The sequence below is a fragment of the Cygnus olor genome, chromosome 11 (assembly GCF_009769625.2).
Source record: "Cygnus olor isolate bCygOlo1 chromosome 11, bCygOlo1.pri.v2, whole genome shotgun sequence".
NCBI classification, from domain to species: domain Eukaryota; kingdom Metazoa; phylum Chordata; class Aves; order Anseriformes; family Anatidae; genus Cygnus; species Cygnus olor.
Window position 1 is genome coordinate 9298639 of NC_049179.1, and position 27916 is coordinate 9326554.

Genomic DNA, 27916 nt, shown 5'->3' on the forward strand with positions numbered 1-27916 from the left:
AGCAGACAAATGAAGAGCTGCACAGGAGTAGCACACATGAACAGTTACACTTTATTTCAGGGCATCCCCCCGCAGAGGCAGGAATTAGTCATTACAAACGTTAGGGCACAAATGGAATACGGAGCGGTGACACCGGGCAGTGATCTTCACGTGTTAGTGAGCAGAGCAGCACTCACGGGCAGCTCCTGCGCGGGGACAGAAACGATCTCAAAGAGATTTAAGAAGCGTGGTGCATTCTTTGAATTACTCCAGCAATGTGAGGGAAGGGGCAACCAAGGGACCCAGCCCCTCTGGGTGCTGCAGGGTGTTCCAGAAGAGTACACCCCTGTAAATAAGATGCATTTTGTGTGGGCAAGGCCCATACTTCCTTCCTCAAGTAAGCCAGCTGAGATAACGTACAGCCCAACAGCCACATCTCTCCCCTTCAGAAGGGGAGCGCAATGTAAAGGGCAGCTGTGCACAACACAGCCCCGGCTCCCTGCTCTGCCCCCTACACACCACACAGGTAGGGATGAGGAAGCTTTTTCCTTACAGCAGGGCTCATGCCCTCCCCTTCTACCTATTCCTTTTTTTTTTCTTAAAGGTGGGGAGCCCTACTGCTGCACGGCTGGCCATGCGCAGGGCCTCAGTGCTCCCCAAACCACACTGCAGTGAGAACAGAGCTGGGTCCAGCTGCCAAACCCGCACAGGTGTCTTTACCTGGTTCTTGTAGCTTCAGCCAGTGGCACGGCTGTGCAGAGGCAGAAAAGGCCCCTGGGATTAAGCCCTGAATATCTTCTACGCTGTTACTGCGCCACGGGTACAATCTGCAGTTCAACAGCCAAACCCCAAAGAGTCAAGAAAAGCAGGAATTTAAAGAGCAGGGTCTCCTACCCAGCGTCTCGAGGAAGGAAAGTGAAAAATGAGGGGATGAGGACTAACCCTGTACTGAAGCAACAGCCAGCAGCTGATCGCCCACGTTTTAAACCCAGATGCTGCTCCCCTGCCTGGTTAAAGATGAGCTGAGGAAGCAAAGAGGCAGAGAGAAGCCTTGCACTTGTATTTCACCTAGCCAGCCCCACGGCCGCCCCCTCCCAAGGCAGCTGAGCAGAGCCCCAGCCTGGTAAATGCCATTGCAGCCCAGGCTGAACACGGTGCGGAAAGATGCTTTAGGAACAGGGGTCCGGACACCAAGAGGGGCAGAGCCTGGGTCCTGCTGAGGTAGATGTGGCAGGGGAAGCTGCAGCTGATTTTGTGCTCTTGTTCCACTTCGTTTGCCCAGGCCTCAAACAAATCAAGAGCTCTCCACAAGGCTTCTCCACCCTCAAGGGAGGCAGCAGCACCTCCTAACTCAGGGTCACCTGCAAACTTACTCAGTATGCAGCTGAGACTCGTGCCCAGGTCATTTGTAAGAGCATTACAGAGAACTGGCCCTAAAAGGGAGTAAAATTGTCTTTCAAGCATTTTTCACTAGCTCCAGAGTAACCTTTTCCATGACTTTACAAGGCACTGAAGTGAGCCTGGCAGCCCTGCAATTACCAGGGCCTGCCTTCTTACCAGTGCTGACAACATTTGCCAGCCTCCAGTCGACTGGGACCTCTCCAGATTCTCAAGACCATTGAAAAAAATAATCCAGAGAGGTCTCCCAGCGACACCAGCCAGCTCTCTGAGCACCCTGGGCTGAATCCCATCGGGCCGTGGACTTGCGTACATGCAGCTGGAGCAGCGGATCCTGCTCAGGGTGGGCTGGGGGTTTATCCTTCCCGCAGTCACAGACCTCCAGCTGAGGGCAGCTGGGGACCCAGAGCCCAGCATCGGTGTTGAAGACAGAGCAAGGAAGGCATTAAATGTCTCTGCTTTGTCTCCGTCCCTGTCTGAGGTGCCCATCCTCACCCAGGAACAGACCAGCTGTCTCTGGTCCTCCTCGTGCTGTTTAGAAAGCCCTTTTTGATGCCCCCACAGTACCGGCCAGCTTCAGCTCACACCGAGTTCTGGCTGCACAAGTTTTCTCCCCGCACTGGGGAACAGCACCCCTGTAGTCCTGCCGTGTTGCTCGACCTCACTTCCAGTGGCCAAACCCTTCCCTTTCCCACCTCAGCTCTAGAAGCTCCCTGCCCAGCCAAGCTTCTGCCCTGCTTGCTCAAGTTCTGCCACTTCGGCATCACCTGCTCCTGTGCCCCTAGGAAGTGGCTCTCAAAGTGACCGGCCCTGATGGACCCCAGCACCTTTGGAAGCAGCTCCCTCGCCCCGTACCCAGGGTCACACTGGCACTTGCAGGCAAATTAACGGCTCCGCTGCTGCCGCTCCGCCAGGGAAGTCTCCTCCTCCCTCCTCCGACACACTCAGCCTTTGTTCTAAGGCAGATAAAAGGCAAACGCAAGTGCCTGACCTGCGGACTCGCAGCACGCAGGGGTCGACGTGCGGCAGGTAGGAGGCTGCCTGCCTGCCACCCAAACGAGCACAGCCCCGACTGCGCTGCCGTTGCCCCGCACGGGGCAGCTGTCCCCACGCTTCAGCCCGAGATGGAAGCCGGCCGCCCCAGAGGAAAGGCACCATCTGAAGCTCTGAAGTTCTCCAGTGCTGCCAACAGGCTCTGCGGCAGGTTGAGGACCAGCAGAAGCTTTGGGGACAGGAAAGGGTCCAGGAGGATGGCAGAGCTTCACCTCCTGTCCATGCCTACGGCACCAGGAGCATGCAGACACAGCTCACCTCACCTCACCGCACCTCCTGTGTCACCCCAGGTCCAGCGCCTCCCCTGGGTCAGCTACGGGTGCACGGAGAGCACGAACAGGGAGCTCATCCAAACATCACCTGCACGTACACCACGGAACAGGCAGAGCAATGCTTCCCTGCTTCACCGTGCCTCCCCCAATTCAGACAATCGCTGTGCCAGAAAGAAAAAAAATAGAAAAACTATTTTCCAAACCACACCTCGCTCCCCAAACAAACAAAAAGCCAGAGGGCATGAGTAAAACCCAGCTGAGGATACGGGTGTTCCTGGACCACGTGCCACCTGAGAGCCTCTGGCTCCTGGCACAAGCTTTCTGAAGAGCGAATTCTCTCCTCGAGGAGTGGAGGTCCAGGAGGGCCAGCGAGCTACAGCTGCCTTCATGGACAAAAAACAGAGGGGGGGCATCCAAAAGAACCGAGCAAAACCAACTCCTCCCTCCCGGTATGACTGCAACAAAGGGTTATTTCTACACAACCAAGGGGCGCTGTTCCCAGCAGGACACCCTGCTGGGTCTCTCCGCCCAGAAGGACTGGGAAATACATCTCAAGCCTCCAAACTACCCACTGCTTGTACCAGACCCTCTCAAACAGCCCCTCCAACAGACCCCTGGCCAGGCCTGGGCAGCATCAGCATCAGCTGCCTTGGCCAGGGACAGGCACCACCTTCCTGCGTGTTCCTTCACACAATGGCACAAGAGAATGAAGACGGCTTTGCAGGAACGTTTGCTTCCTTCTTTTTTTCTTTCACTTTATGACTATTTTTTTAAATACACAACTTTTCTTCTGGAAGGAAACTCTCCAGAACTTCACATCCTTAAGGCGTCACGAGTTTACTAGTCAGGATCCACCAGACAGCTTATTTGACAGACATCCTTCTCTCTTCTCTCCCTTCAGATCCGCGTGGCTGGATGGGCTCTAAGTGGAGTGCAGGGGAATGACGAATTTGCAGCCGAAGGGCGAGTGGTAGTTTATTCCCACCTCCTGAAAGACCTTCTGGGGAATGCCAATGTCACAGAGGTACACGCGCCCTGCCCTCTCGCCCAGCGGCAGGGGCAGCCCCAAGGCCAGCGACCACTTGGCATCGATGCCCTGCTCCATTTCGTTTATCGGAGGGTCTATGCTGAGGACGGGCGCCCGGTTCTGGTTGGCCCAGTCCACAACTGCTTTGTACCAAGGCTGATCTCTCAGAAAGGCGTTTTCGTGACAATCCAGGCAGTTGATCACTAGGTCAACAGGGGTATCTGGGAGATCTGAAAGAAATACAAGCACTGTGAGCACCGAGGACCGGCCTGAAAACACGATCCAAGGCTCGGTGCTTTCCCTCCTTTTTCTTCTCTTTCCTTTTCCTTCCCTTTTCCTCCTCTGCTGCCAGCAGACTTCTCCTTTTTGCCTCCAGCACCCACAGGCTTGCTGCATGCAGTCTGGCCCCATGGGTTGTTATTGCTGTCCTTCTGCAGGAGACACTGACATCAATATTTAAAAGCTCTTGAACGTGCTGGAGAACATCGACAGCCTTTCAGATACCAAAACAAAACCTCACTGAGCGGCCAGCAGTTCAGCAGACCTGCCCCAGATGGCACCACTGAGCTGGCTTCTCCAGCCCAGGCAGCCCAGGGAAGCAGGGGATGACTTTCTCCGCCAAAAAAAAGCCATTTCTAGCCCGCACAATTGGAAAAAAAACGTGTATTGCTCTGGAGCACGTTGATTAGATTTGCTATGGAATGGCAACTTGGGAGCTGCAGGCCTTGCCCTGCCCCACCGGGATCTGTTGGTCTCGCTGCACTCACCTGCTGCATTCTCTCTTCATGAAGCACTCGGTGCAAGGACTGCTATTTTATTATAACGGGCACACAGCTCCACCAGCACCGCACAGCCCCCCACCCTGCTGCAGCACAAAGCATTGTGCAGTGCCCTAATTCCCAGGCTTGTTTCTCCCCCAAAGTTTAAAAGAGCTAGGTTTGAAAAAAATTTAGAAAGCGCTAGGTCTGAAAATAATGCTGGTGGAGTGCCAACCAAAAGCCAGCTGGCTCACAGAAGGCAGAGCATCGCCGTATTGTGTGGTGCATTCCAAACCAGCACCCTCACAGCTCAGCGAGGATGTGTGCTTGGTATGAAACAGCAGTTGGATGCTCATCTACTTGCAGCTTCGACCTGCTGAACAAGGCGAGCCTTATCCTAGGAGAATGGCTGGTCTGACTCAGACCCATACAGCAGCTCTTGTGTTCGTACAGACATCTGTATCAGCACAACTGCTCCACTGTCGGACCTCTCGAGCCTCTGCTGCCCTGCGGGGCCGCTAGATGGTGCCGCTGGCTCGGGCGGGCAGCGCCGAGCTCAGCACACGGCGCTGGGCTGGAGAGCAGCTCTGCCCCTCGCTTACCTTTGACGCTGGAGACCTGCTGGCCTTGCGTCTTGCTGAAGAGGTTCAGCTCGTTGGTGACGGACTCCAGCATCTTGACGAAGTTGGGCAGGAAGAGGATGACGTGGACGTCGTGATTGGAGAGGTGCCGCCCGCAGCTGATGCCCTGCGCCCCCTTGACGTGGGGGCCGCACAGCAGGGCGACCGTGGGCCGCTGGTGCACGTTCTTCGGGTTCAGCCTGAGGGGAGACCGAAGGGAAACGTCAATAAACCCAAGGATCTCCCACCTTCATCCTGCAAGATGCAAATCAACAGGTGTTTTACAAGCCTTCCGTTGCCTCGGAAGAAAAAGGAACCCACATCCTTTTGTAGTGCTGACACCAGAGAGCTGTTCTGCTCGCAGGTTCCCTCCAAGGCCTCTCTGCGCCCGCAGCGGAGAGCAGTCCCAGCCTCGCCTGGCTTATCACACAGCCAGCTTGTTCCCTGCTTTGACAATGCATTTTCACTAGCCACATAGCAAGCTTGAATTTGGTGCCTTTTCGCTTTTAGGAGGCTTCTTTTCCCCCTTCCATCCCGCTGATTTTGAAGGACGTTGTAAGAACTGCAGTAGTTTGATGCAGTGTGGAAAACAGGGAGCGCTCCAAAACCAGCACGAGGGCTGGAGCAGTTCTGCACAAGACTTTCCAACTGAGAGGGTCAGCGCTGCCTGGGAGGTCACCCCTGACTGCTTTAAATCAAACAGTTGTGTCCTGGGCTGCAAGTAATGTGCTGCTGCATGACCAGAAGACTGAGACTGTTCGGGCTTACCTTCTGTTTTAAGAACAAATCATTCAGAGCACCTACCAACAACATAAGAACACACGTGTGAGTGCCTGCCCACACCAACAAATCTGTAAGTGCAGGCACAGAACAGACCTTTTTCAGTCAGCACATCACTCGTGCAAAGAGCAGCAAACACACTCCAAACCTGCCACCAAACCGGGCACTCCAAAAGGGCAGGATATTCGCAGATGCCTAAAAGCCAACTCAGCATTGTGAAGAGCTGAACAGCTCGTTCTCACTAGCCAACGTTTGTTTTACTGATGCCATTAAACAAAGGAAAAGTCTAGTTATTTGCAAAAAAAAAAAAAAAAAAGGCCAGCTCACTGAAGTTCTGAAATGGTTTCAACAGCCTTGGGTTACATTGGTGCAAAGCTAAGTTCCCTGAAAAAATGCTCATTAAATGGAGAGAAAAAACATCAGCTCTGCTTCATCTTTGGCGCAAGAGACTTCTATTTCCAGGACAAAGGAGACAAAAGGAAGCCCTTACTTAGTAAGTCACCCATCCAAGATGGTAAAAATCAACCAGTCCCTTCCTAGAGAGGCTGAATATGAAAAAAAAATAGGGGGAATGAGAACATGAAAACCTACTGCAAGGCTTCCTCCCGTTTCAGGAGCCTGAGCCTCACACTTGTTTGCGTGATCCCTGGGAAACGAGCTGACGTGTGAGGTACCACAGAAGGTCTGCACGGCATCTGGGTGAGGTTTTTCTTTCAAGGAAGCAGACAGGAGACAGCTGCCTCCAGCCGCAGGGCCAGCACAAGGGACAGGTGGCAGCCACATCACATTCACCTCCCAAGTAACCTCTCAGTCTCTTTTACGTTGCCCCCACTTAGAAGAGCAAGGTAACAGAAGCGAGCTCTGCTTAGAGAGGGCAAATCCCCGGGGAGCTCACGGGAAGAGCTTTACCTGTTGGGGCCCCCGAGGAGGCTGAGCGCCATCTGACTTGCGCACACTCCCGTCATCTCCAGCCTGCGCTCCAGAGTCAGCCCGTGCTTCTCGGCCACCGAGAGCAGCTTTTTGTGCAGCTCGTACGACACGCTCGGAACCACCAGCCCAGAGTCTAGGATTCAGAGAGGGGAGGGAGGAAGACAAAGACATGATCAGAGACATTCTCCAGGACGGCGCAGTCTGGTAAGATTTTATATGACAGCACTTAGAAAAGGCTTCAGCACTGCAGGCTCCTTCTGAGGCCATCCCACGAACCCCACCTTGCGGCTGCAGACAGAGGGAGCTGACCGTTACCCCCCGGGATACACCACCAGCTGCTTCCCTGAAGCCCAGCTCACCCCCAGGCACTTGGGAAGGGACTCTGCAGGTCTCCGATTCAGGACGTGCTTCCCTTGCTCAGCCAGGAGCCGCTAGAGGACTGAGAACAGACGCAGTTATCTCCTGCAAGGTCAGTGGCAGAAGCAGCCTCCTCTCGGTCACAGACGCCGCGAACCAGACACTCCCACCAAAGAAGCTCAGATGTGCTACAGCGACCAGCTGCTTCCTCGACCCCCATCGGCTCCGAACACCCTGCCCCAAACACACACACCACAAGAGAACAAACGTCCCCCAGGCGCTGTCCCCACCGCGGCGGCTGTGCCGTGTCCCAACGGCCGGCTGCAGGCACAAAATCACGATCCGGCAGGGGAGCGACGCAGCTGAAGGAATGGGGGCTAGGGAAAAACGCTTCTCAGACATTTGAGAGCTGCGTCTGCGAGCCAGGAACTGCTCCAGCACACGGCTCAGGAGACAGACAGACAAGGAAGGTTTTGTCAAGCACTGAGAACAGCGCCTACAGAAGAATACAGCCGCTCCTGCTCACTTCCACAGCCAAAAGGCGTGGGGAAGCAGCAGGTGAAAAACAAACCTGAACAACTCCTCTGGCCAATTCTTTACATGCTCCTTCTCCAAGCAGACCAGCCTGGCATCGACTTCACAAATCATCCCTGCAGTAAACTCCCCTGGAAATAAATATAGAGGACTCCTTGCCTCTAGAAAGCAGCTTGCTCGGAGGGGAGCCACAGCACTTGCTTGGTGGCGTGCTCAGTAGCAGAGGACAAGGAACCCTGAGTAGCTATTTTCAGTTATGTGGAGAAAAGAGTGCAAAAGCTAAGTGTTGGGTGAGAAAATCGCTGCTGCAGCCAGCACGACATCCCTGAATATCTTCAGCCTCAGATACCACCTCTTCCATCCAACTTTTCTCCGAAGCAGTTGATACCCAAGCTGTTTCACCCCGTGTTTGACAACTAGCCCCTATGTGGGATCAGAAATACAGGCTGTTCTTCCTCTTACACATCCTCCCACAAGGTCCGGAGGTCCTCGACCGCCTCCCAGCTAGGGAGACGTGCAGCTCAGCTCCTCCACGTGCAGGAGGAACACACAGCTGCCAGAAAGACGACCCCATGGCTCTGTCTGCCCGGGTCACTCACGAGCACTGCTCTGAGCCAAACGAGCAACCCCAGCGGCGTCCAGCTGAGCGAGGGCTCTGGATTTACCGGGAAATAGGCTGGTAGCTCCTGCTCCGCGGGACAGGCAGGAAAGGTGCAGGGGGACGGGCACAATGGGTGGAAAAGGGTTCAGGACTCAGACTTCTGCTGCAGCTCAGGCAAACAGCAGAGCATCACCAGCTGCTCACCCTATCAAATCAGCACTAACTGGGACCTTACTGGCATTTTTGGTGCCCTGGACTGCGTTACGGTGCTGGTTGTTTACAAAAGCGAAGGCAGAAAGCTGTTTCAGCCTCGCTTTGCTGGAAATTCTTTGCAAGACTTCCTTGCTCACGTTTCAGAGAGAAGAGCTGAGCGGAGTCACAGCAATAATAAAGGCCCAGTGGAAATGCTCTGCAGCGATACGAGTTCAAAGGAGAACAGCCACAGCGCGCACATCCGCTGAGAGGAAACCTAACAGTTACTCGCAGGCTCGGGCTCCTTTGCAGAAAAAGAGCATGAGAACCAGTGGTAACAAGCAATCGCCACATTCAAATGAGAAAGGCAACGCGCATTTTTAATTGCAAAGGATTCTCATTTGTACTGCCACGTTTCCTCGGGGCGCTGGTCACAAACCACTAAGCCGAGCTGCCGCAGCAACGGCAGGTTCTGTGCATCCTGAGGTTTTCGGAGCGTGTGGCGGCCACGTCACGGGTACTCCTGCGAGATAACAGTAGATCCAGCCTAGCTGCTCTGCTGAATCCCTCCGGCTTTCGTCTCTGAGCTCGCCAGCTGAGGGCTCCGCAGCCACGGAGGGACCAAACGTGTTCAAACACTTGACCTCGCATGCTAACAGCCGATTAAGCTACCTCTGCTAATAATCTTTTATTACATGCAGCACACATGCAAGCATGCACATTATCAAAGTCATTTCAGACTCCTGATAGCAGCCGCCGAACGTTTGGAGTCATAAGCCACTAATAATCCTAAGCCTGTCACACCAGTCACGCACCTGCCCGCCGTTCACACGCCCTCTTAGCCTCCGGAGTCACGCAAGGCTCAGCTCGGGCTCGTTCCCATTCACATTTTCGCTCCTTCCCCGGGCCGTGTTCGTCAAGCCGGAGGGAGGGCTCGGAACGAGCCACCCGAGGTCAGGGTGTCGCCCGGGAGTTTGGCGAGGCACATCCTCTGCTGACACGAAGCGAGGGACCCCCAGAGGGGAGCCTTCCAATTCCCTGCTCAAACTTTGCGCGAGGAGGTGGAGGGGCCAGCTTTTGGTCCTTCCCTACCTGGTGCAGCGCGACCATCTCCAGCTCCTCCTCTCCAGCCACTCGCACCTCTCCCTACATCCCTCCCCTGGCACCACGAGGTTTCACAGCCCCCACCAGCCGGAGGAAACCCAGTGCCCAGTGGGTTAATGCAAAGGGGCTTACTGGCGCGGGACGGACTTGCATTTAGCCTGCGCTACACTTTGTCCTAATTGCTCCCTCTCAGGAGCAGGCTCCAATGCCAGGAGAACTTCCCTTCTCTGCACTCACGCAAGGGCCGACCAGTCAGACTGGCTTATCAGAACCCGGCCGAGGGAGTTAAATAAACTCGGGCAGAAAGCAATCAAGGAGGCGACGTGTAAACCCACAAACAATAACACGGCTGCAACAGAACTGAACTCCTGCCAACTTTAATTATGTTTGGGTTGGACAGTGCATCTTTATTGTTTGGTAATGAAGGTAATAAAATAAATTAGCCCAGGCCTTTTAATATTAAATAAATGTATTTTACAGCTGCCTGGAAGAAAGATAAAGACTAAACAGTTTTGTGACACGCAGGGTATTGCTGAGGCCTGATGAAACACGAAGTGCACTCGGCTTACGGGGCACGCTCTGCCCTGAGCACGAACAAGTTACCTCCTCAAGCTCCCCCACGCCACGCTACGCGCACGCCGGCTGGAGGAAAACCACCCCCGTGCCAGCAGGGCTAAGCAGCAGCGACACGAGGTGGGTACAGCCCGTGTGCACTTGGGGCAGACGGGATATTCCTGGTTTGTTTGCTGCCCCACGCTGGCTGCGAGGCTGGAGCCACCTGTCTGCGGACTCGGGAAAACACAGTTACTTGCCCCACACATTATTCCAAACGGGAATCATTTCCCCCACAACCTTAAGGGCTACATTGATTTTTTTAAATCGTCATCATTTTTAATTAAGACAAATTCTGTGGAAGCTTTGGCTGCCATCCCAACGTAACCTCTTCCAGCATCAACGCACAATCCACTTGGGCTGAGCAGAAGCTTTGCCCCACAACTGCTTTGCTTTGTCCTGCGGTTGGATGAAGTTAACTTCACCTGCACCCTACTCAGAGATCCCGAAACACTACACACATTCACGATCCGCAGTCTCTAAGACAGCCATCCACAGCCTGAAGAGCTAAAAGCTAAGAGAAAGGACGTGGCACAAGAAAAGCCACGCTGCCTCTGTCACCACACAGGACAGAACCAGCCTCAGCTCCGGAGCCCGGCCCCGCTGCACCGATCTGCCCCGCCGCACGCATTTTCTTCCTCCATCTCCTTACTGCGTGGAAAAGGAGTTTCTTGAAGGACAGGCTTGAAGCGTGGTTAGGGAAAGCACAGAGAAACAAATATCAACTCTTGGCCTGGTATTTGAGCTTGAACTTGACAAACTGATAGCTCAAGTTTCTCTTGCAGCTGAGCTGGAAACAAATCCCGCTCACTTTCCAGAAGAGGCACTGCGATGGCAACAGCTCACATTCCACACCACCAGCGTTAGCTAGAAGAAAGCCTGCTCTGGACAAAGCCTCACCAGCACTGCAGGGAAAGAAAGGAATACCTCCTCCACCTGGCACACGGCCATCCTCTACTGATCCCGGCATGCCCCGGAAGGTGCTGTTTCAGCAACATCCACTGCCCGCAAAGCCAGGCTTCGGGTACAAGCCCACTGCGTGCACCTGTGCGAAAGCAGGAAGATGGGGTCTTGTGGGGTGTAAGGATTTCAGCCCAGCTTGATGGGAGACAAGGGAGATTTTGATTCAGTTTAATCACCGCGAACTGGAACCCACAGCACGCACGTGGCACGTGCTAGCAGTGATTAAACACGGTTAAGAGGGAAGAAGAGAGAAAGTGCGAAAGGAAAGTTCAGAGAGCCCAATATGCCTGAGATTACAGAGTCACCGATGGTGAACCGGGATACCCCATCCTGCCAGGAACTCCTCTGAGCTCCAACACACCCACAGAACGCCGGCTTTGTGGCTACGGCTGGGGGAGCTGACCCCACAGCTAGTGTCAGTGCTGGCAGCCAGCAGAAGGACAGAGAGGCCCCTGGCAGCCCACGTTTCAGCTCTCTAGCTAGACAGCTCCAGGAGCAGAAAAGACAGCTCACACCTCACAAAAGCATCACCAACTGGCCTTGCCAGGGAGGCAGACTTTTGTTAAACAGTTGCACTTCCCCTTTTCAAGGTGGCATAATGGTAAACAGAGAGACAGATATCAGGCCCCAGCCCCAGAGAGGACAGAGCAGTGAAATACCGGGGAGCAAGTCACACGTGGAGCCCCCAGGAACGGGCACGAGTCGGTCACGACCAGAGAACTGCCAAGCTCTCAGCTTCCAGCTGTCATTATGTTCAGAGCAGATCCCCACCTTTATTCCCATTCTCTCCACCGTAATCCTTTCCCTGTGGCTCCAGACCTCCGGGCAGACAGCCAGCACTGCTCCCCCTCTTTCTGTCCGTCCCAGCATCACCTTCTCGAGTCAGCAGGGCAAACCCCAAAGCCTTTCGCACCGTGGGAACGCCGAGGTAGCCTACAGCACGCTGCTGAAGCTGGGGGTGTGCTGAATCAGGAATCCACATCGGCCCTCTCGTGCCCATTCTTGCCATTCTCCCTGCACGACTCGTCCTTCCCTCGCCAGGAAAGCAGGCGGCAGCAAGGAAAGCAGGCCTCTGGCTCCGTGTTCAGACTCCAGTTTGACCATGCTTTGTCTCGGCCAGACAGAGGTTTCAGGCCACAGAGGATGGCACACGGCCTGCGAAGAGGGGATCCACTGAAGGACCAAGCAGCCCTCAGCATTTCCAGGATCATTTCAGGCACAAAATATCGTGAACAGACAGCAACCAAAAGGAGGGAAGAAAAACTACCTTTCCCAAGTTCTTGTTCGCTGAGGACAGCTGAACTGCAGGCTGTCAGGGATAACCGTGTTAACCTTTCTGAGGTTAAGAAAGAAAAATCGCAAAGGGACCCAAAGAAACACAAACCCAAGCCGCTTTCATCCAACCTTCAGTGCTGAATTTGAGCCAAAAGCCTCAGAAGACCTAACGACTTACTGTTCTACTTCCGAACACATACTAGCACACACACTTGACTGCCTGGCACCACAAAATTAGCTCTCAGAACAGCATCTAGAGGGACTCAAGTGCCTGTCAAGCTTTGCTTACATCCCACACGGCTGGGCTTCTTTCAGCCGGCAGCCACCACGCAGACTGGGAGCCCTGCAGATTAGGCTTTTGGAGGACGGGCACCAGCACTTTGCTGGTTTTCCTGCTGCACGGTTCTGGTTATTTCCGAGCTCCATGGAAACACAGCATAAAAGAGCGTGCGAGGATCCCCCAGACCTTTCTCCTCTCTCTCCCACGGTGACGAGAGCTGGATATTAGCTCGCTGTCAATCACCAAGCAGCATCACTCTGCGTGATTACAGCAGACAGAACGATTAGTCTGTCGGCCGGAGCTCTTTTAAGACACTCATCTCCAAGACTGGCCTAGGGAAGAAATATAAAGTACTTATTTCCCCTATAGCTAGGAAACGTGTCTTTTGTTGTGTTTTGTTTTTGCAGAGATCCCTATAGGAGTCTAAAAACAACTCTACAAAGAGAACTCAGAATAATAAGAAGAAATCCTGTGACAGATATATCCAAAATAACGGCATTCAGGGCGATTGGCACTCTCAGCTAATTTCAGCAGCTGCTGCTCTCTGAGCCGCTGAGAGAGGCAGCCTGCCTGTAGCTCAGCACCCTCCTGCCAGCTGCTAAACAAAGAGATCTGGGCTTTCCAAGTGGCAGCCCATCACTGCCCAAGCACACTGACTATCCCTCTGTCCTTCTGGCTACAAAGGGCGCTCGGCCGAAGGCTGGCAGCGGCAGGCAAGCTACAGCTGTTTGCAAGAGCTTTCGCTAGACAGCCGTTAGCATTTCCGAAGCAGAAGTAAACTTCCTCCGCTGACACAAAGGAAGTCGCCCTCTGTGGGAACAACACCTCGAGATACGCAGCCGTGGGACCCTTCTCGCACCGCTCGCAGGACTGGGACCGTGCCCTGCTCAGCACAGGCGGCAGGGAACAGGGGTTGGCAATGCCCCTCGTGCAACACGATGGCTTTTCCTCCAAACAAATCCAGAACGCCACCTGGGGGCCTCAGCACCCCCCAGGAGCTAATGAGGCGGGCGAGACCCCGCAACTACAGAGGAGAGGGGTTTGCCACCCTCCCTGGGCAGACCTGCCAAGAGCAAACCAAGCCGACAGCAGCCCTTTCAGCGGGCTGCAAACAGAGCCAGGACCTTCCATAGGAAAGGACAAGGCAGTTTAGCAAACAATTTCATTTCCATCTCCTGAATTACATCCTGGTGCTTACCGGTTGTTGCACAACACTTCTCCTCCAGGAGCCGTACTTCTAGAATACTGCATCAGCTGTACTTCTCAAACTGGCAGCTAACGCTCGGGTAGCTTTTGTTTCAGACCCACACAGAGGCCCTGTCTCCTCTGGAACATGCCAGCTGGAAGATGAACTGACAAGCAGCAAGTTTACCACCAAGAAAAGCTCGCACAAAAAGGAAGAAGTACTTACTCACGCAGTACGCAGCCAACTGCGGGAGCTTCGTGCCGCAGGATGCTGCAGCAACACTGACAGCTTGCACAGGCTCAAAGAGGAATAAGTTAAATTAAGCAGAAGAAAAAAAGTCATCAAAAGCTCTTAATACTAAAATATCACTTCTGCTTCAGGAAGTCTTAAAATCGTCAAAGAGAGCGCTCAGGGGAATATCTCACCACACGCTTCCTCTGGTCTTTCACTTGTCCTTAAGAAGCTGCTGGAATCAGAACACCAAGTCGCACGAGCTCGAACTGACCCAGGACATTTTTACCTGGATCAGAATGGATCAACAGGGAAACAGAGGACGCAAATGGAAAACCAGGATACCGCTGTACAGCAGAACCATTAAAAACTGACATCTTTTAATTGAACAGCAGCCAGTCACTGTAAACGTATCGGCTTCCTTCCATCAAGCGCTTCGCACCCCACTGGAGTTTCTGAGAAGAGAAGGCATGACAGAGCAGAAGGAATGACAGGCCAAGGACCCGGCTACCCTCGTGCCCAGCGGGCAGACCACCAGGGTGCAGCAGTTTAGTGTCTCTCTACAAAGAGACCTGAAAGTTGATTTTATTCTGATGTGGAGAAGAAACGTTGCTGGGATGCTGAACCTCCTTTACTCCTACATTTTGCAAGTGCTGAAAAGGATGCAAGCTGGAGGCAGGGTACCACGCCTAGACTCAAGTCACAGGGAACATACGTAAAGAGCAGCATGAAGTGAATACGCTACGCCTCATGGCACGCGTACGTATATACAAAGATTCCTAATAGTCAAACCCTCATGCATAAACCCTTCTGCATAAATCAGGCTTGCAGGCTCTGGTTCTTTCACACAGCAACAACGCACACGAAGTAGAGGCAAGGGGGAACCAAAACCCCCATAAAAAGCTATTTGTACACGAGCGGTTCGAAATATGGACGGGAAGAGCCAGAACCATTTCTTTTCATGCCAAAGACATTTAAAGTTCCTTATAACCACACAGAAGTCTCTAACTGCTACCCAAGCAGCACCAGAACCACCTGAAGTCCCCTGCCTTCTACCAGAAGAGCAGGAATTACGACACGCTCCCATACCCTGGAACCCCAAGAAGAGCCCTCCCTCCCAGAAGCCAGCGATCAAGTCCACGCACGTTTGTCACGCCACCGAAATCAAAGCACAGATTCAAGTGGTTCCACTTTGGCTTCTGTTCTTTTTAATGCAACCTCCAGCTTTGTCCCTCCCTGCAAACAACTTACCTTGTTGCCCTATCTGAATACTTCTGATCTCAGAAATATGGCAACTAAAGGTTGTACGGAGACGCAAGGCACAGATCCGACCTTACGTACAGGGATGCCCCCGCTCGTACCACGTTAAGCTGACAGACACCCCCGGGGGAAAAACAATCCACCACGTGTGCCCCAGCAAAGCTGCAGAGTTTGCATCCTTATCAGTAAGGGATCTGGCATACCAGTGCAGAACTCTTTGTTAGCGTTCTGGGGTACGACAATCCGTCTGTAGACTATGGGCTCCGACTCCAGGATGTTCTCGTCGTGCCGATAGCGAGCCGGCTTTTCGCTTGGGGTGCCACGGGAACGGGTGCCGCTCCTCCGCTCGTAAGTCTCAATCTCTTCAAACACGGCTGCCTTGTCGAAAAGGGCCAGGTTCCCTTCAAAATCAAAATCCGTGTCTGGGATTTCATCGATGTCGTCCCCGAAGCACTCATCATCTTTGCTCTTCATCTGCCCGTTTTTCAGGCCGCTCTTCTTCGGAGTCACCTGGTTTGGATGGCGGCTGCTGGACGACCCTAAACAAAAATAAAGGCAAGTTGAAAATATACAAATGGAAAAAGTGTCATCAATGGAAAAAGCCATGTTTGCTTGTCTGCTTTCTCAGGAAATTTTGTAAGAGGAAAGCTCACGTTTGGTGTCTATTGACTCGAGGGATTCTTGTTTCCCAAAAAACCCGCAGGCCTCATCTTTAGCTTATCTGGGCGTGAGTAATGCCAACAGAAAACACAACACGAGGCACCAGGAAAGAGATTTCAGGGACTTTCCTCTGGCAACGGCAGGAAAAACAAGCTCGACCCCAGTAGCAAGATAAACATTTCTGCTCATTTAATGCAAGAGAGTGTTATACTAGTGCTAAGGTATTGAGCAAGCCCTGGTCTAGAACTGCACTATTCCCACTGCACTGGGCTTGTGTTTGTGCAGGCACGTGGCCCGAGACCGTCATGGAACTTCCCTAAATTTCAGAGGCTACCATGGGTGTTTTCTTCCGAAACAGGTAAGCCACCTGCTGATGGAGGACCCCTGAAAGTAAATATTTCCTTCTCATTTGCCAGCAGTAGGTGTGTATTTCTGTAAGCCACGATGGAGTCCTTTCCCTCCTCCATACTGCATTTTTCTCCTTATTCATCATATCACATGTTTAAGGGGAATTATTTCCAATCTGTGTAACTGTGACAGCCTGATTTCTCTCACACGAAGTTGAAGAAGTCTCATTCTGAGGGATGGTACAAACCCAAACGCAGTCACAAGGCTGACATACCCCGTTATTTATATCTTACATTGTTCCGCAGGTCACCCATACGCAGTCAAGACCAGACAATGTCAACCTGTTAGTTATACCCACTGTTAAACCTGCAGACACTAGAAAATATTTCAGGACGATTTCAGCAATTACAGTTACCACCTCCACTGCCCAACAGATGGAGTAACTGTTAGCACACCAGAAGCGCTCGCTTCCCTAAAACGTTTCTCATGTTTTAGGAGAGATTTTTCATCCCTGAATGTTATTTATACAAATGAGCTTGCAGACAGAACCTGTTTGCTAACACACACACAAACTACCACCAAGTCACCACGATGACACGTGCCTCTCGTCCATCACCCTGCACACATCTCTGGCTGAAAAAGCAACTTTTTTTGTTTTACACGTTATTGGCAATCAATGAGAGGGCGCAGGAAGAACTTCAAGTCATCTGAGGATATTTAGAAATCAACCCCAAAAGACCTGCAATATGCAAAAGCTTCGTGGTGTCCCACAGAGTTACCTGTTAGCCTCAGAAGCGCAGACAGGTCCAGCTTGGTCTTGGCAGACTGCTTTCTCTCCCTGTCTAGAAAGGTTTATTTGTAACCCCGGGCCAGCCGGGCGGAGCAGCCACAAGCGGCCCACCAAATCTCAGCTCCCACTTCCCCCCATTTCCCAGGCGTGAAGTGCTCTGCTCCATCGGTCACCTGGACAGCAAAGGAGCCTCGCCTCAGCTCCTGCAGGAGCACTCACCCGTTTCAGAACCAGGGCAGGCACCGGTCTGTTGGAGACCAACGTGCCGATTTTGGCCAAGTTAACGAACAGAACTCATTTCTCTACCACAAAGTTATTCAGTAGCTCAATTACACAACTTAAATTGCAGCAGTTAGCTCAGAACACTTACAATTACCCAAACCCTCTAGAGAAGAGGCCATAAAAAGCAGCTCCCTCCACTTTCCCTACCCAGCAGGGGCTCTGCAGCCCAGAGCTGGGAACCCCTTCCTGGAAGGTGGCCTCGCCTGGGACTCTCGGGTGCTTATCGAGGACTTTGTCACGCTGTAAAACAAATTTGCCAGAGCTCACCATGAGCTCCCCTAACACCAGGTCTAACTTATCCCTAGAAAGTCACGGTGCAGCGTGGAACACATAACTGGCTTTATTCTCTATTAGGAAAGCTTTGTCTCAGGACGGATTTTCCCTCCTGGTTAATTTTCCCCCTATTTTAGGCAGCACGTCACTTGTTTCTGCTGTTGAGGTGCCCAAAAGCTCTCCCAGCCCCCGCAGCAGGGAAGCTCTTTGAAACGGCCGGCAGAGCGTCTCCAGTACCTGAGCTGAACAAAATAGACCTCAACGCTCTCAAGCACTCCCTTCCAAAGCTGCTGCAGCTCCGTCTCCAATCGCGCGGTAATTCACGAGCCCAGCAACAACTGAAAAAGCAGCCAAGCCAGAGGCCAGTACTTCACACCTTGAAACGAGGGTGACAAGACCCCAACCTCCCAACGGCTTTGTGGAGTCCTTCTTCCCTGTAAAGAAAGGGACCAAATCCCTTCCCAGTGACCGCTTTCCTGCGGCCTGCCTGCAGGATTTAGGCTAACCTCCCCGTGTCACAGACTCCACCAGCCGTAGCACAAAGCCGCTTCAAAGCTGCTGCTCTCAGCACGAGGGCCAGTAGGAAACATTTCTTCTGTGCACGCTGGGGCAACCGAAACCAGCGCTGCGGCGTCACGCGGTCAGCGTCACCACACTTTGTCAGAACTCCCTTTCTGGAGCCTATTTATAATTATTTGAAATTATTACTAATTACAGCAGGCAGCTCATTTTCAGACGCAGTGATTTTCAAGCTGCTCGGGACTTTGGAATTTTTTATAAACAACTGGGTGAGACCAGACTTCTGTAACGCACCTTCTGTCAAGAAGCCACCGAAGGACAGAAGTCAAGGATTGCTAGCAACTACACACAACTTGGGAGGGAAAGGGTGAGGCCTCCTGGCAAGGAGGGTTTCAGCCCCAGAGCTGCGACCAGTCATTCACACGTACAGCTTTGAGAAAGGGAAAGCTTTTCAGTAGCCCCGAAGGATTCCCAAACCAAAGGTGGCACACAGAGCACTCCGAAGTTGCACACAGCTTGGGCTGGAGCTGGCAGCCACCACCACACGAAGGGACCACAACTAACACCGCCGCTAACAGCGGCACGAGAAACAAAAGCCCAGACCTACACAACTGGCCGAGTCCTCCAAGCACTTCACTGACTGCCAGGCGAAGCAATAGGCGAGGGACTCAAAGTTCAGATGAAGAAGCTGGAGCCTGCTCTGAGCACAATGGGAAAACAAGCCTGCCTCTTGTGCGGCTCTCAAATGTTTTGGCAACTCTGCTCCTGTTCCCCAACAAGAGTTTTACACTCGCTGCCAGGTTCTTCTGCAAACAGCTCCGCTCTCCCCTCAGCTGACCTGCGAAACAAAACGAGGGGCCGGCAGCATCGCCACGCGATGGGCCCAGGGGAGAGAAGCAGCTGATGCGAGCAGCGTGCGAATGCTGACAGGATAAAACGCCGCGTTAGGAAAGCTGGAAGAACAATGGCTGGAAAGCTCCCGGGCTCCCTGCAGACACCACGACTGGGAGCCAAGACCATACCTCATCAAATCAAGATGTGCTGGCATTGTCCCGGGCAGCTCGCTAATCCAGCGGGTGCCAACCCCGCAATCCTGCTGACCCACCCGACGGGCTGCGTTACCCCGCAGAGCGGGGGAAAACTCAAAAAATATGAGAGAGAAGGCCAGCAGGAGGATCCACTGCCTTCCAGGGCTACCGAAACCCAGAGCTCCCAGCCCAGCTCCTTGATCTGTGCACGGCTTGCTAAGGAGAACAGCACATGGCTCCCCATCGAGCTGGCAGCTCGGCACTGCGCAGAAAAGCGCCTTCCTCGAAAGATAAACAATACTTCCCAAGCTTTTTCTCATTGGAAAAAAAAAAAGAAACACTTTTATGTATAGCACACAAGCAAACGTAAAGTCTCTAGCGAGTTGGCTGCCTTCCTGCGAGATCCCTGCGGGAGCTTTTACCGCCAGCCCTGGCATGAACAAGCCCCGTGCCAGCAGGGCGCATAATCCATTGTTGTGTAATCTGGGCTGCTATTTGTTGTTTATTGATTTCTGTCACACAAGTGCTCCGAAGGGGGAACTTTGTCCCTGACTTAGCACGCTAAAGGGCATCAAGAGGTCAGCATCCAGCCCAGGCACCACACAGCTTCAGGTCGGGCTGACATCTCAGCCCGGCCTTCCCTCGATTCCTGCAGCCACCACCTCTTCTGCTCCCCGCTGGAGACTTTCAGGCATCGCTTGCCTTGCTCGCCACACACACTGCAGAGAGGAAGAGTTCAATTTTCTACCTCATTTACGATCCGCGCCTTGTTCAACCTGTTTCAAACAAAGCCTGTAAGAGAAAATCTGACCTGCTGTCGGGCTTCTGTAAAACTGATGCGAGCTGCTGGTGTGCTGAAGCGGTTTGAAAGGCTCGCTGCTCCCCCCACACCTACCAGATGCTGCCTGAACAGTGCTAAGCGAGGTACTCCGGCCACGGGCTCTGTCCAGCAAGAAGAAAGCAAAGCAGGAGTTACTTCAGATAGCCTGGTAGCTGGCACTGTAGTTTGAAAAGAGTTTTTCCTCAAAACATGTCTTCGCCCCCCCACCCCCCGCCTTTCTGGCCTTCCTCCTCCTACCAACCCTGTCTGGCAATCACTTTAAAACGGAAGGGAATAAGAAACTGAAGAAATTGTCCTTCTAAAAAATACTTTAAAAACAAAAGGCTGTTCAACCTTGTAAACGGATTAAATTAACAGAAATCAGAAGAGCTGCAGCTGTTTCAGAAAACGAGAGCTGTTGGTGGGGGAGGCAAACTTCCAGAGGCCCAAGAACTTCTCCAGATAAGGCGCAGCCTTTGATCTCGCTGTTTAATTGGCCCCGCTCACCTTGCTTTTATTTCTTTTCAAGACAAAACAAAAAAAAAGGCAAGGGAAAGAATTAAATAATGGAAATACGCTTGATATATACTAATGCTTCAACATTTAAGCCATGGAACTACACTAGATGTATACTGATGTTTCAATAATTGCAGCCCAGGGGGCTCTGAGGGCAAAAAAAAGCGAACGTAGCCAGCCGTGGCACAGCGTGAGAGCTGGCTGGGGCTTTATGAACAGAAATAAAAATAACGGATGCCTGGCTTTGAGACGTGCTGATCCTATCCTTACATCATCCTCATTAGAGCGCGTTAATTTGTGTTTTTTAACCAACGCAGCACAGCAAATACCGTTTGTAACGACTCGTAGGGGGCTGTTGTGATAGGTCACGGTTGTGCAGGCTTTAAATAGAAAAGCTTTGCAACATCATCAGTTGTTTCTAGTTCCTTTTAGAGGAAAAACAGGCTGGCAACTGGGCCGTTTTCAAATCAGGAAACACAAGTGGAACGAGGAACTCATACGAACTAGCATTATTCGGTTCTACATTTTGCAACCTTTGATGCTGATGAAGCAGATTAATGCACGGGGTGAGATCTCCGCTAATTAGATTTGAAAATTCACTTTGACAAAGAAATGGTTGAAGAATTATTGGCTTTTTACGTAAACAGGCGTCAACCACACTTCTCTGAGAAACGCTGCAGCAAAGAAAACACCAGCGTGTTGCTCTTTGCACGCTCAAGCAGGGCTGCTCTTCAGCAGACTGAAACAGGGGTGGGCAAAGAGTTACAGAGCAGTGACGCGGTAGAACTGCAGTCCCACTGATAAACAACAGCCTCCTTTCCACCCTGTGCCCATACATCTTTTCCCTGTTGCCTCCCGGACTCCTGCAGCAGGTTCCCTGTTCTTTTCAGCCCAGCCTCTGAACCTCACGCCAGCAGTGAGGGAAGAAAAGGGTGAGACTAGATTATACACGGATGTAGAGCGGGGGAGAACACGGAGGAGTTACTCTTTTTAAATCTTGTCTTACATGCCCTAAACATAAAGGCTGGTAGTTCTCAGCAACGCCGGCAAGAGGAGAGTTTTTGTGAACATCCCTTTGTTCTACCACGCTCACAAGAGAGACACAGAACAGTCTGCAGCATTTCAAAGTTCAGAGGCTTTCCTTCAACAGCCCTCAAGAGGGGAAAAGAGTTTATACTCAGGTTGGCTGTGGGAAGCTCGTCAAATTCCCACAACGCAACCAACATCAGATCCAAAACGCTCCTGAACCTAATAAATAGAGTCACGTACGTGGTTCCCTCTTACCTGTATGATTCTGAAGGTTAGTTTGGACAGACACGCTTCTGAAACAACGAGCACCATGCCTGCGTGCAGCCTAAGTAACACCGGCCTTTACGGGCAAATCACGGCACCGTGAATTCCGCTGCAGCCCTCCCGGCCTGTGAACCAGGCTCACTGCAGGCCCGCACCCTGCAAACAGCACTGCCAACACCCCACAGAAGCCAAGGAGACAATCCTGCGCTCGAATTTTAGCTGATAAAGTATTATGATAGACAGGGATCTGGCCTCCACTGGGACCAGCCGCTTTCAGCTGTTCCTCCACGTTGGTCAGGGCAAGCGCTAAGCACACCCGAGTTGAAGTTCCCTGCTCTCGCTATTCAGCTGAGCAGCAGCGACTTCCGCGTCCAGCAGGAAAGGTGTTTCACTTGGAAACAACAGCAAGGAAGGGCAGAGAGCATCTGCCTCCAAAGAACTCTTAGCAGCAGTGCAATGGCAACGGGGACAGCAGAGAAGCAGCTCTGTACAACGTTCCCTGCTGGCCTTTTGGTAAGGTAGCTGCAAGCTTACAGAAACAGAACGTCTTTTGTAAACAAAATAAATAAAAAATAACCAAAGCAAGCCAGAAATGACAGGTCAGCCCCAACAGCCTGCTTCAGCTGACGACTCTCACCCAGTGAAGCGTTTTGTATCGCCGTACAGGGGCTTGTTGTGCGGTACACACACCCCTGTTTGTGAGGCAGGTGCTGCACGTTTTAATGGCGCTGCCTGAACGCTCCCACCAGGTTCTGGCAGAGGTTACATCACCTAATTGTACAACTTGAGACACGTGGAAGACCCTCGGAAGACCTATACTTGTAAAACTCAGCCCTTCAGGCGGCAGCACACGTACAAGAGGAAACAAACGCAAGTTTCCAGAACCGTCTGAAATGGTTTTGCTGAACCGGGGCACGTGTTGCGGCAGTGACCCGGGCGGAGAGGAGAGCTGCAGAACGCAGAACACATACTCACAGGAATTGTGCCTACGCCGAAAGCCTTTGGACTGAGTCAGGGTTTCCACGTGCCGATCCATGTAGCTCTTGGAGCACTGCTGCTGGGGGGAGATGATGATGTCCTGGTTCTTCACGTCCGTCCTCCTGGGGATGTTCTGCGGGGCGCTGCTGGAGATGGGCTTCTTCAACATCTTGCCGGTGCCGTTCTGGCTGGGCCCCACCTGGCAGCCGACCCCCGGGATGCCCAGTTCTGTCTGCTGCAGATCCCCGCACGACCTGCTGTCCCCCGGGCCCGGGATCTCCAGAATCTTCAGCTCAGTAATGTCACCTGCCCTAAAAAACCAAAAGGAACAGAAAAACAGACATTCAGGAACTTGGTGGTCAGGGTACTTTTCAAAAAACAGCCTTGAAAGGAAATCATGCGGCACTACCCAGTGGGTTTTGGGTGCCACTGCCAATAAAACGAAGGGGAAAAAAACCTTTTAATACTCAAACACAGGCTACGCTCCAGACATCAAAATATTCGCCTGAAACTATATGAACTTTAAATAAAATCTCAAGTATTTCTAAACTGCACCTGGATTTGGTGTAGGTTCTGTCCCTAGCTGAAACAGGGATTGGTCAAGCAGAAAATGAAAGCAGCCAGCACAGATCTTTGAGAAAGTCTGCGTTAATTCAGCAGTTTCTAGCTATTATAATTAACCTCAGCCTGGAGGGTGCTACTACTTTTAATCCTTTCCTACAAAAAACTCTCCTTAAATTAGTGCTATTCATGCTCAGACAAGGATGTGCTCGCTGTTTCTCAAGACAGAGGATAAAAAAAAACCAACGCAGCACTGAGCACGAGCCAAAGTGAAACAAAGAAGTGGTTACGGAGACCTCCTCCATCCGCACTGACTGCAAGACACGAACCAGAAGTTAGGGTGTTCAATTTAACCTTGTGAAGTTTGCATCCAATCGGGATATAAAACTAACAGCCTGGAAGTTAGTAAGAGCCCCGAAAGAATCATCCTTCCCACAGTCTCTTAAAAAATCAGAGTTTTCTAGGAGAAAATGATTCCCTGCAGTCAGCACTTGGTCTTATTTTTAAATCGGTGACTCAGGCACTTAGCTATCGTGATACGAAAGTTGCAGAGGTAACAGGAAAGCGTCCAGTGCCAAGTGACTCTTATTTATTCTTTTTTTGAGCACAGCGTTAGCAGGAGCTGGTGGGAAGGGACTCAGGAGAGCCACGACAGCACTGCACTGACCCAGTGCCCTGGTTCCAAACCATTCCCTGTCTGCACGGAGCAAAGAACACAAGATGGCTCTGGATTTAACCACTGCGTGGAATTTAACTGTGCTGGCCATCATTTTAAGTGAGACCCCCCTCTGCTTTCCCCTGATGCACTTCAATAACACGTGTTGCTGAGGGCAAAGCATCAAGAGCGAGCCAACCCCTCAACTACTCAAAGAGTGCACACACACACAGAATACGCAGAAATCACACACACAAATATATTCGTACACGCTCACACGGATCCTCACAGCGCTTGCAACCCAGAGCGGAGACCAAAAACCAGCAATCTTCTGCACACAGGCCAAGAGAAACACCAGTGGCGCTTCTCATCTGAAGCTGCTCGGTACCCGTAAGGAGACTTAAGGCGAAGAGCACGTTTCTGGGGGAAAACGACCCAAAATATCCACCCAGACTGGAAAACGCAGGAGAAATGCCGACACCAACCTGAAGGTGACTTCTGGCACGAGGCACTTGACCCCATTGTGGAAGGGCCGGGTCAGGGAGATGGTCTGGCTGACCTGGTCCACAGCAGACACTCGCCCCTGGTAGACCCCCAGGCTTTCTCCACAGTTGATGGACACGATGCTCCCCAGCCAGTCCGTAGCCATGATCCTGGGACTCGATTGCTGCAAAGAGACGCGGGCCTGGCCGTAAGAGGAGGGAACGACAACCCGAATCAGCACCAGCTGCATCCCCCGGCCCGCCACGCTCCCTCCCACCCAGGCTCCGGCTTCGTCAGCTCCTCTCTTCTTTGTGGGCTGCAAATAACATCCACACACAGCAACACGTTAAACCCCTGCGCAGGGCCCTGCCTGCACGTTTGGAAGCCCTATCGCTGTTTGCATAACTGAAGAAATAGTTTGGTAACGGATTTCAAGGCTAACAGCTTCCAAACAGAGCACCGAGTTTTGCCTGGGTGTGTTCTCTCTGGAGCTTCAACCAGGGAATTTTCTCTTCCCTCTGTAAAGCTTTGGTGTGCAAACAGCAGAGCAGAACAGCTTTTGCGAACACTTAACAGCGGGGATGCTGACCTCAGCACCTCCAAACTAAAACCAACACCTTAAAGAGCACAGACAGGTGCAGAGGGGGGTAAGAAAACAGCGCTGGAGCCCAGCACAGCAGTCTTCGTGCTCTCCAGGGCCAGGATTAGCATTGCTGTCACAATGTGACGGCTGAACAAAGCCACGCTGCTTTCCAGCACCCGCACCGAGCCCTGCAAGGACACCGGAAACAAGGAGACGCACTTTTTGTTTTGTTACACCCTCAGCCCCGTGTAATTCCCTCGCAGATTTGACGCTTGACTGGACTTGCACCAGCACACCTCGGAGCCGCCAAGCGCGGCGTTTGGTCGGGGATTTCTCTCTGCAGACACAGCCCCGGGAAGGTGACAGCCTCGCTGGCACCACAGCGGCACAGGGGAGCTGACAGGCTCACGGGAGAAAACAGCCACTGCACGTTATTTGCCTTTCGTGCCGTCACCCCCCGGAAGATGGATCACGCTGGGAATTCACTCAGTTAGGGGGCACACAGGGGTAGGAAGTGCGGGACACGACCCAGGACGAACAGCACCTAAAGCGCACTTCTGCGGGAGACTTTTCGGTTCTCTTCAAGCCCTTTCTGTCCTGAGCTTCACGGAAAAGAAAAAGATACAAAAAAAACTACCTACAGAGAGCTAGAACACGTGCATGCCACCAGGAACAATAAGAACTCCCTTCCCCCAGCTTTCAGGAGGCGTAAGGGAGGCTCCAAGGAGAAACAAACATGGATCTGGTCACTAAGGGACACGTTTCTCAGGACCAGCCTCCTCCCCTCCCCATTTCTGTGTATTTATGTTAACCCAGGACAACACCACCTGGGTTCTGCGATGACGGCTGATAAGAAGTACTCGCAGAACACCGATAATGCATCCCAGAGAGCCTGCGGCACAGCTAAAACCTCCTTCCCCTCCCTGCTTTTTACATCTCTTTGAAAAGGAGGCAAAGATTTCAGTGCACACCACCACCTCAAAGGGACCCCTTCTGAGAAGGCCCCGTCCCTTTACAAATACACAAACGAACAGATCCCTCTGTTTGCCTGCAAACAAACCCAAAGGAGGGGAACTGCCTCAGCGCACCTCGCTCTTGTACTTGGTCACTTGGAGAGGGACAGAGCCACGCAGCCAGCGAATGACTCGCTCGCTCGCAGGTAGGAAATAGGAAGGTGTTCGTTTGTTCACCCCCGCCTGCAAAGCCGAACCTCCCCTCCAACACCTGCACATTCTGCATTCCTGTTTGCACGCCCCTCGCAGCCCCCCTCAGCCCCTTTTGAGCGGCTATTAGCGACACCCGTGATTCCGGAGGGTTTTTCAAGAAGCCCAACGGCGCAGCCTGCCCGAGCAGCCCGTTATCGCACCACTCCAGCCGGAGCGCTTTAAAACAAGCCCTTCGCAGCGCTGGCTCCGCACGGGGCTGCTCGCCGCGCCGCGGGGACGCGGGCCCCAGCGGGCCGAGACCCGGCGGGCCCGAGGGGCGGCCCCAGGGGCTGCGTGAGCCGCAGGGGGCGAGCCCGGGCCGCGAGGGGCCGAGCCGGGGCCCTCAGGAGGCCGGGACCAGGCCCGGGACCAGGCCGCGGCGCCCCCGGCCGCTCCCCCCAGGCCCCGACCGCCACCGGAGCGGTCCCGCGCGGGTCCCGGCGCCGCGGCCTCGGCTCCCGGCGGCTCCGTGCCAGGCCCGGCCCCTCCCGGGCCCCTCCCGGCCCCCCCGGCCCGCCCCGCCTCACCTGCGGCCGCCGCTCACCGCCCGCCGCCCCTCCGCCTCCGCGCCGCCCGCCCGCTGCGTCACTTCCTGCCCCGCCCCTCCGCGCCGCTCTAGCCGCCGGCGGGAGACCACAGAGAGGCGTGGAGGAATGAAGCGTGGCGCATGCGCGCCGCGGGGGGACGGTCGGGGTGCGCGTGCGCGGGCTGCGGGCACAAGGTGCGGCGCCGAGCGCTGAGGGGCGCATGCGCGGGGTGGGGCGGGGTGGGGCTGCTACGTCACCTGCTGCGTCACACCTCCAGGTGCCTCAGTGGTACCTCAGTGCTGCCTCCGTGGCACCCCCACAGTACCTCCATGGCACCCCCACCATCCCATAATACCTCCATGATACCTGCGTGACACCTCCACCACCTCCATAACACGTCCACCACCTCCTTAATACCTTCACAACACATCCACCATCTCCATAATACCTCCATAACACCTCCACCACCTCCATGACACCTCCACCATCTCTGTAACGCCTGCATGATACCTCTTCCATCTCCATGACAGCTCCACCTCACCCCCGTGATCTCCACAAGAGAGGTCACAACAGGAGGAAGGCTTGTCTTAGAGGATGCAGTGAGGCAAACATGATTTTTTTTTTGTTCAGTATTTTCTTCCCACACAGGGCCTGGATTCAGGTTGTGATGTGCCAACTGTGATCGCTTTTTAAAAAATTTACAAAAATCCCTGAAACACACAAAGCTGCTCATTGTTTGTGTGGCCGTTGTGTGTTTATCATCACTTTAAGAGGCACCCAAGAAGCTCAGAGCAGTTGGGGGGCACCAGGAGCACCCATGGTCCCTTTGCTGCTTTATGGGGTGGAGAAGACCACTGCAATGGGCTTTTAGGGAAACGCACCACCATCGATACCCCAGCCCTCTCCGTACACACCAGGAGGGGACCTCATCCTTCAAATGTGGCACTACGGGGCAGGGCTTGGTGACGGGACACAGGTCAGGT

At 53.1% G+C, this 27916-nt stretch overlaps 1 protein-coding gene across 3 annotated transcripts; it reads right to left on the reverse strand.

Annotated features, from left to right (window-relative positions):
* Nucleotides 1-28: 28 nt before the first annotated feature.
* Nucleotides 29-27036, reverse strand: EDC3 (enhancer of mRNA decapping 3). 3 transcript variants are annotated; one of them, XR_005823468.1, is made up of 8 exons: nt 26290-26673; nt 24621-24802; nt 22917-23230; nt 15616-15951; nt 6797-6950; nt 5090-5307; nt 2993-3959; nt 29-2863 (listed from the first exon to the last, which is right to left on the reverse strand). XR_005823468.1 is itself a non-coding variant. In XM_040570575.1 (7 exons), the coding sequence occupies exons 2-7, from the start codon at nt 24782-24784 to the stop codon at nt 3625-3627; spliced, it is 1521 nt and encodes a 506-aa protein (XP_040426509.1). In that variant the 5' UTR covers nt 24785-24802; nt 26934-27036; the 3' UTR covers nt 29-3624. The 3 variants fall into 3 exon arrangements, 2 of the variants coding, with proteins under 2 accessions (XP_040426509.1, XP_040426508.1); XM_040570575.1 differs by lacking the exon at nt 26290-26673 and adding an exon at nt 26934-27036 and having other exon boundaries at nt 29-3959; XM_040570574.1 differs by having other exon boundaries at nt 29-3959.
* Nucleotides 27037-27916: the final 880 nt, after the last annotated feature.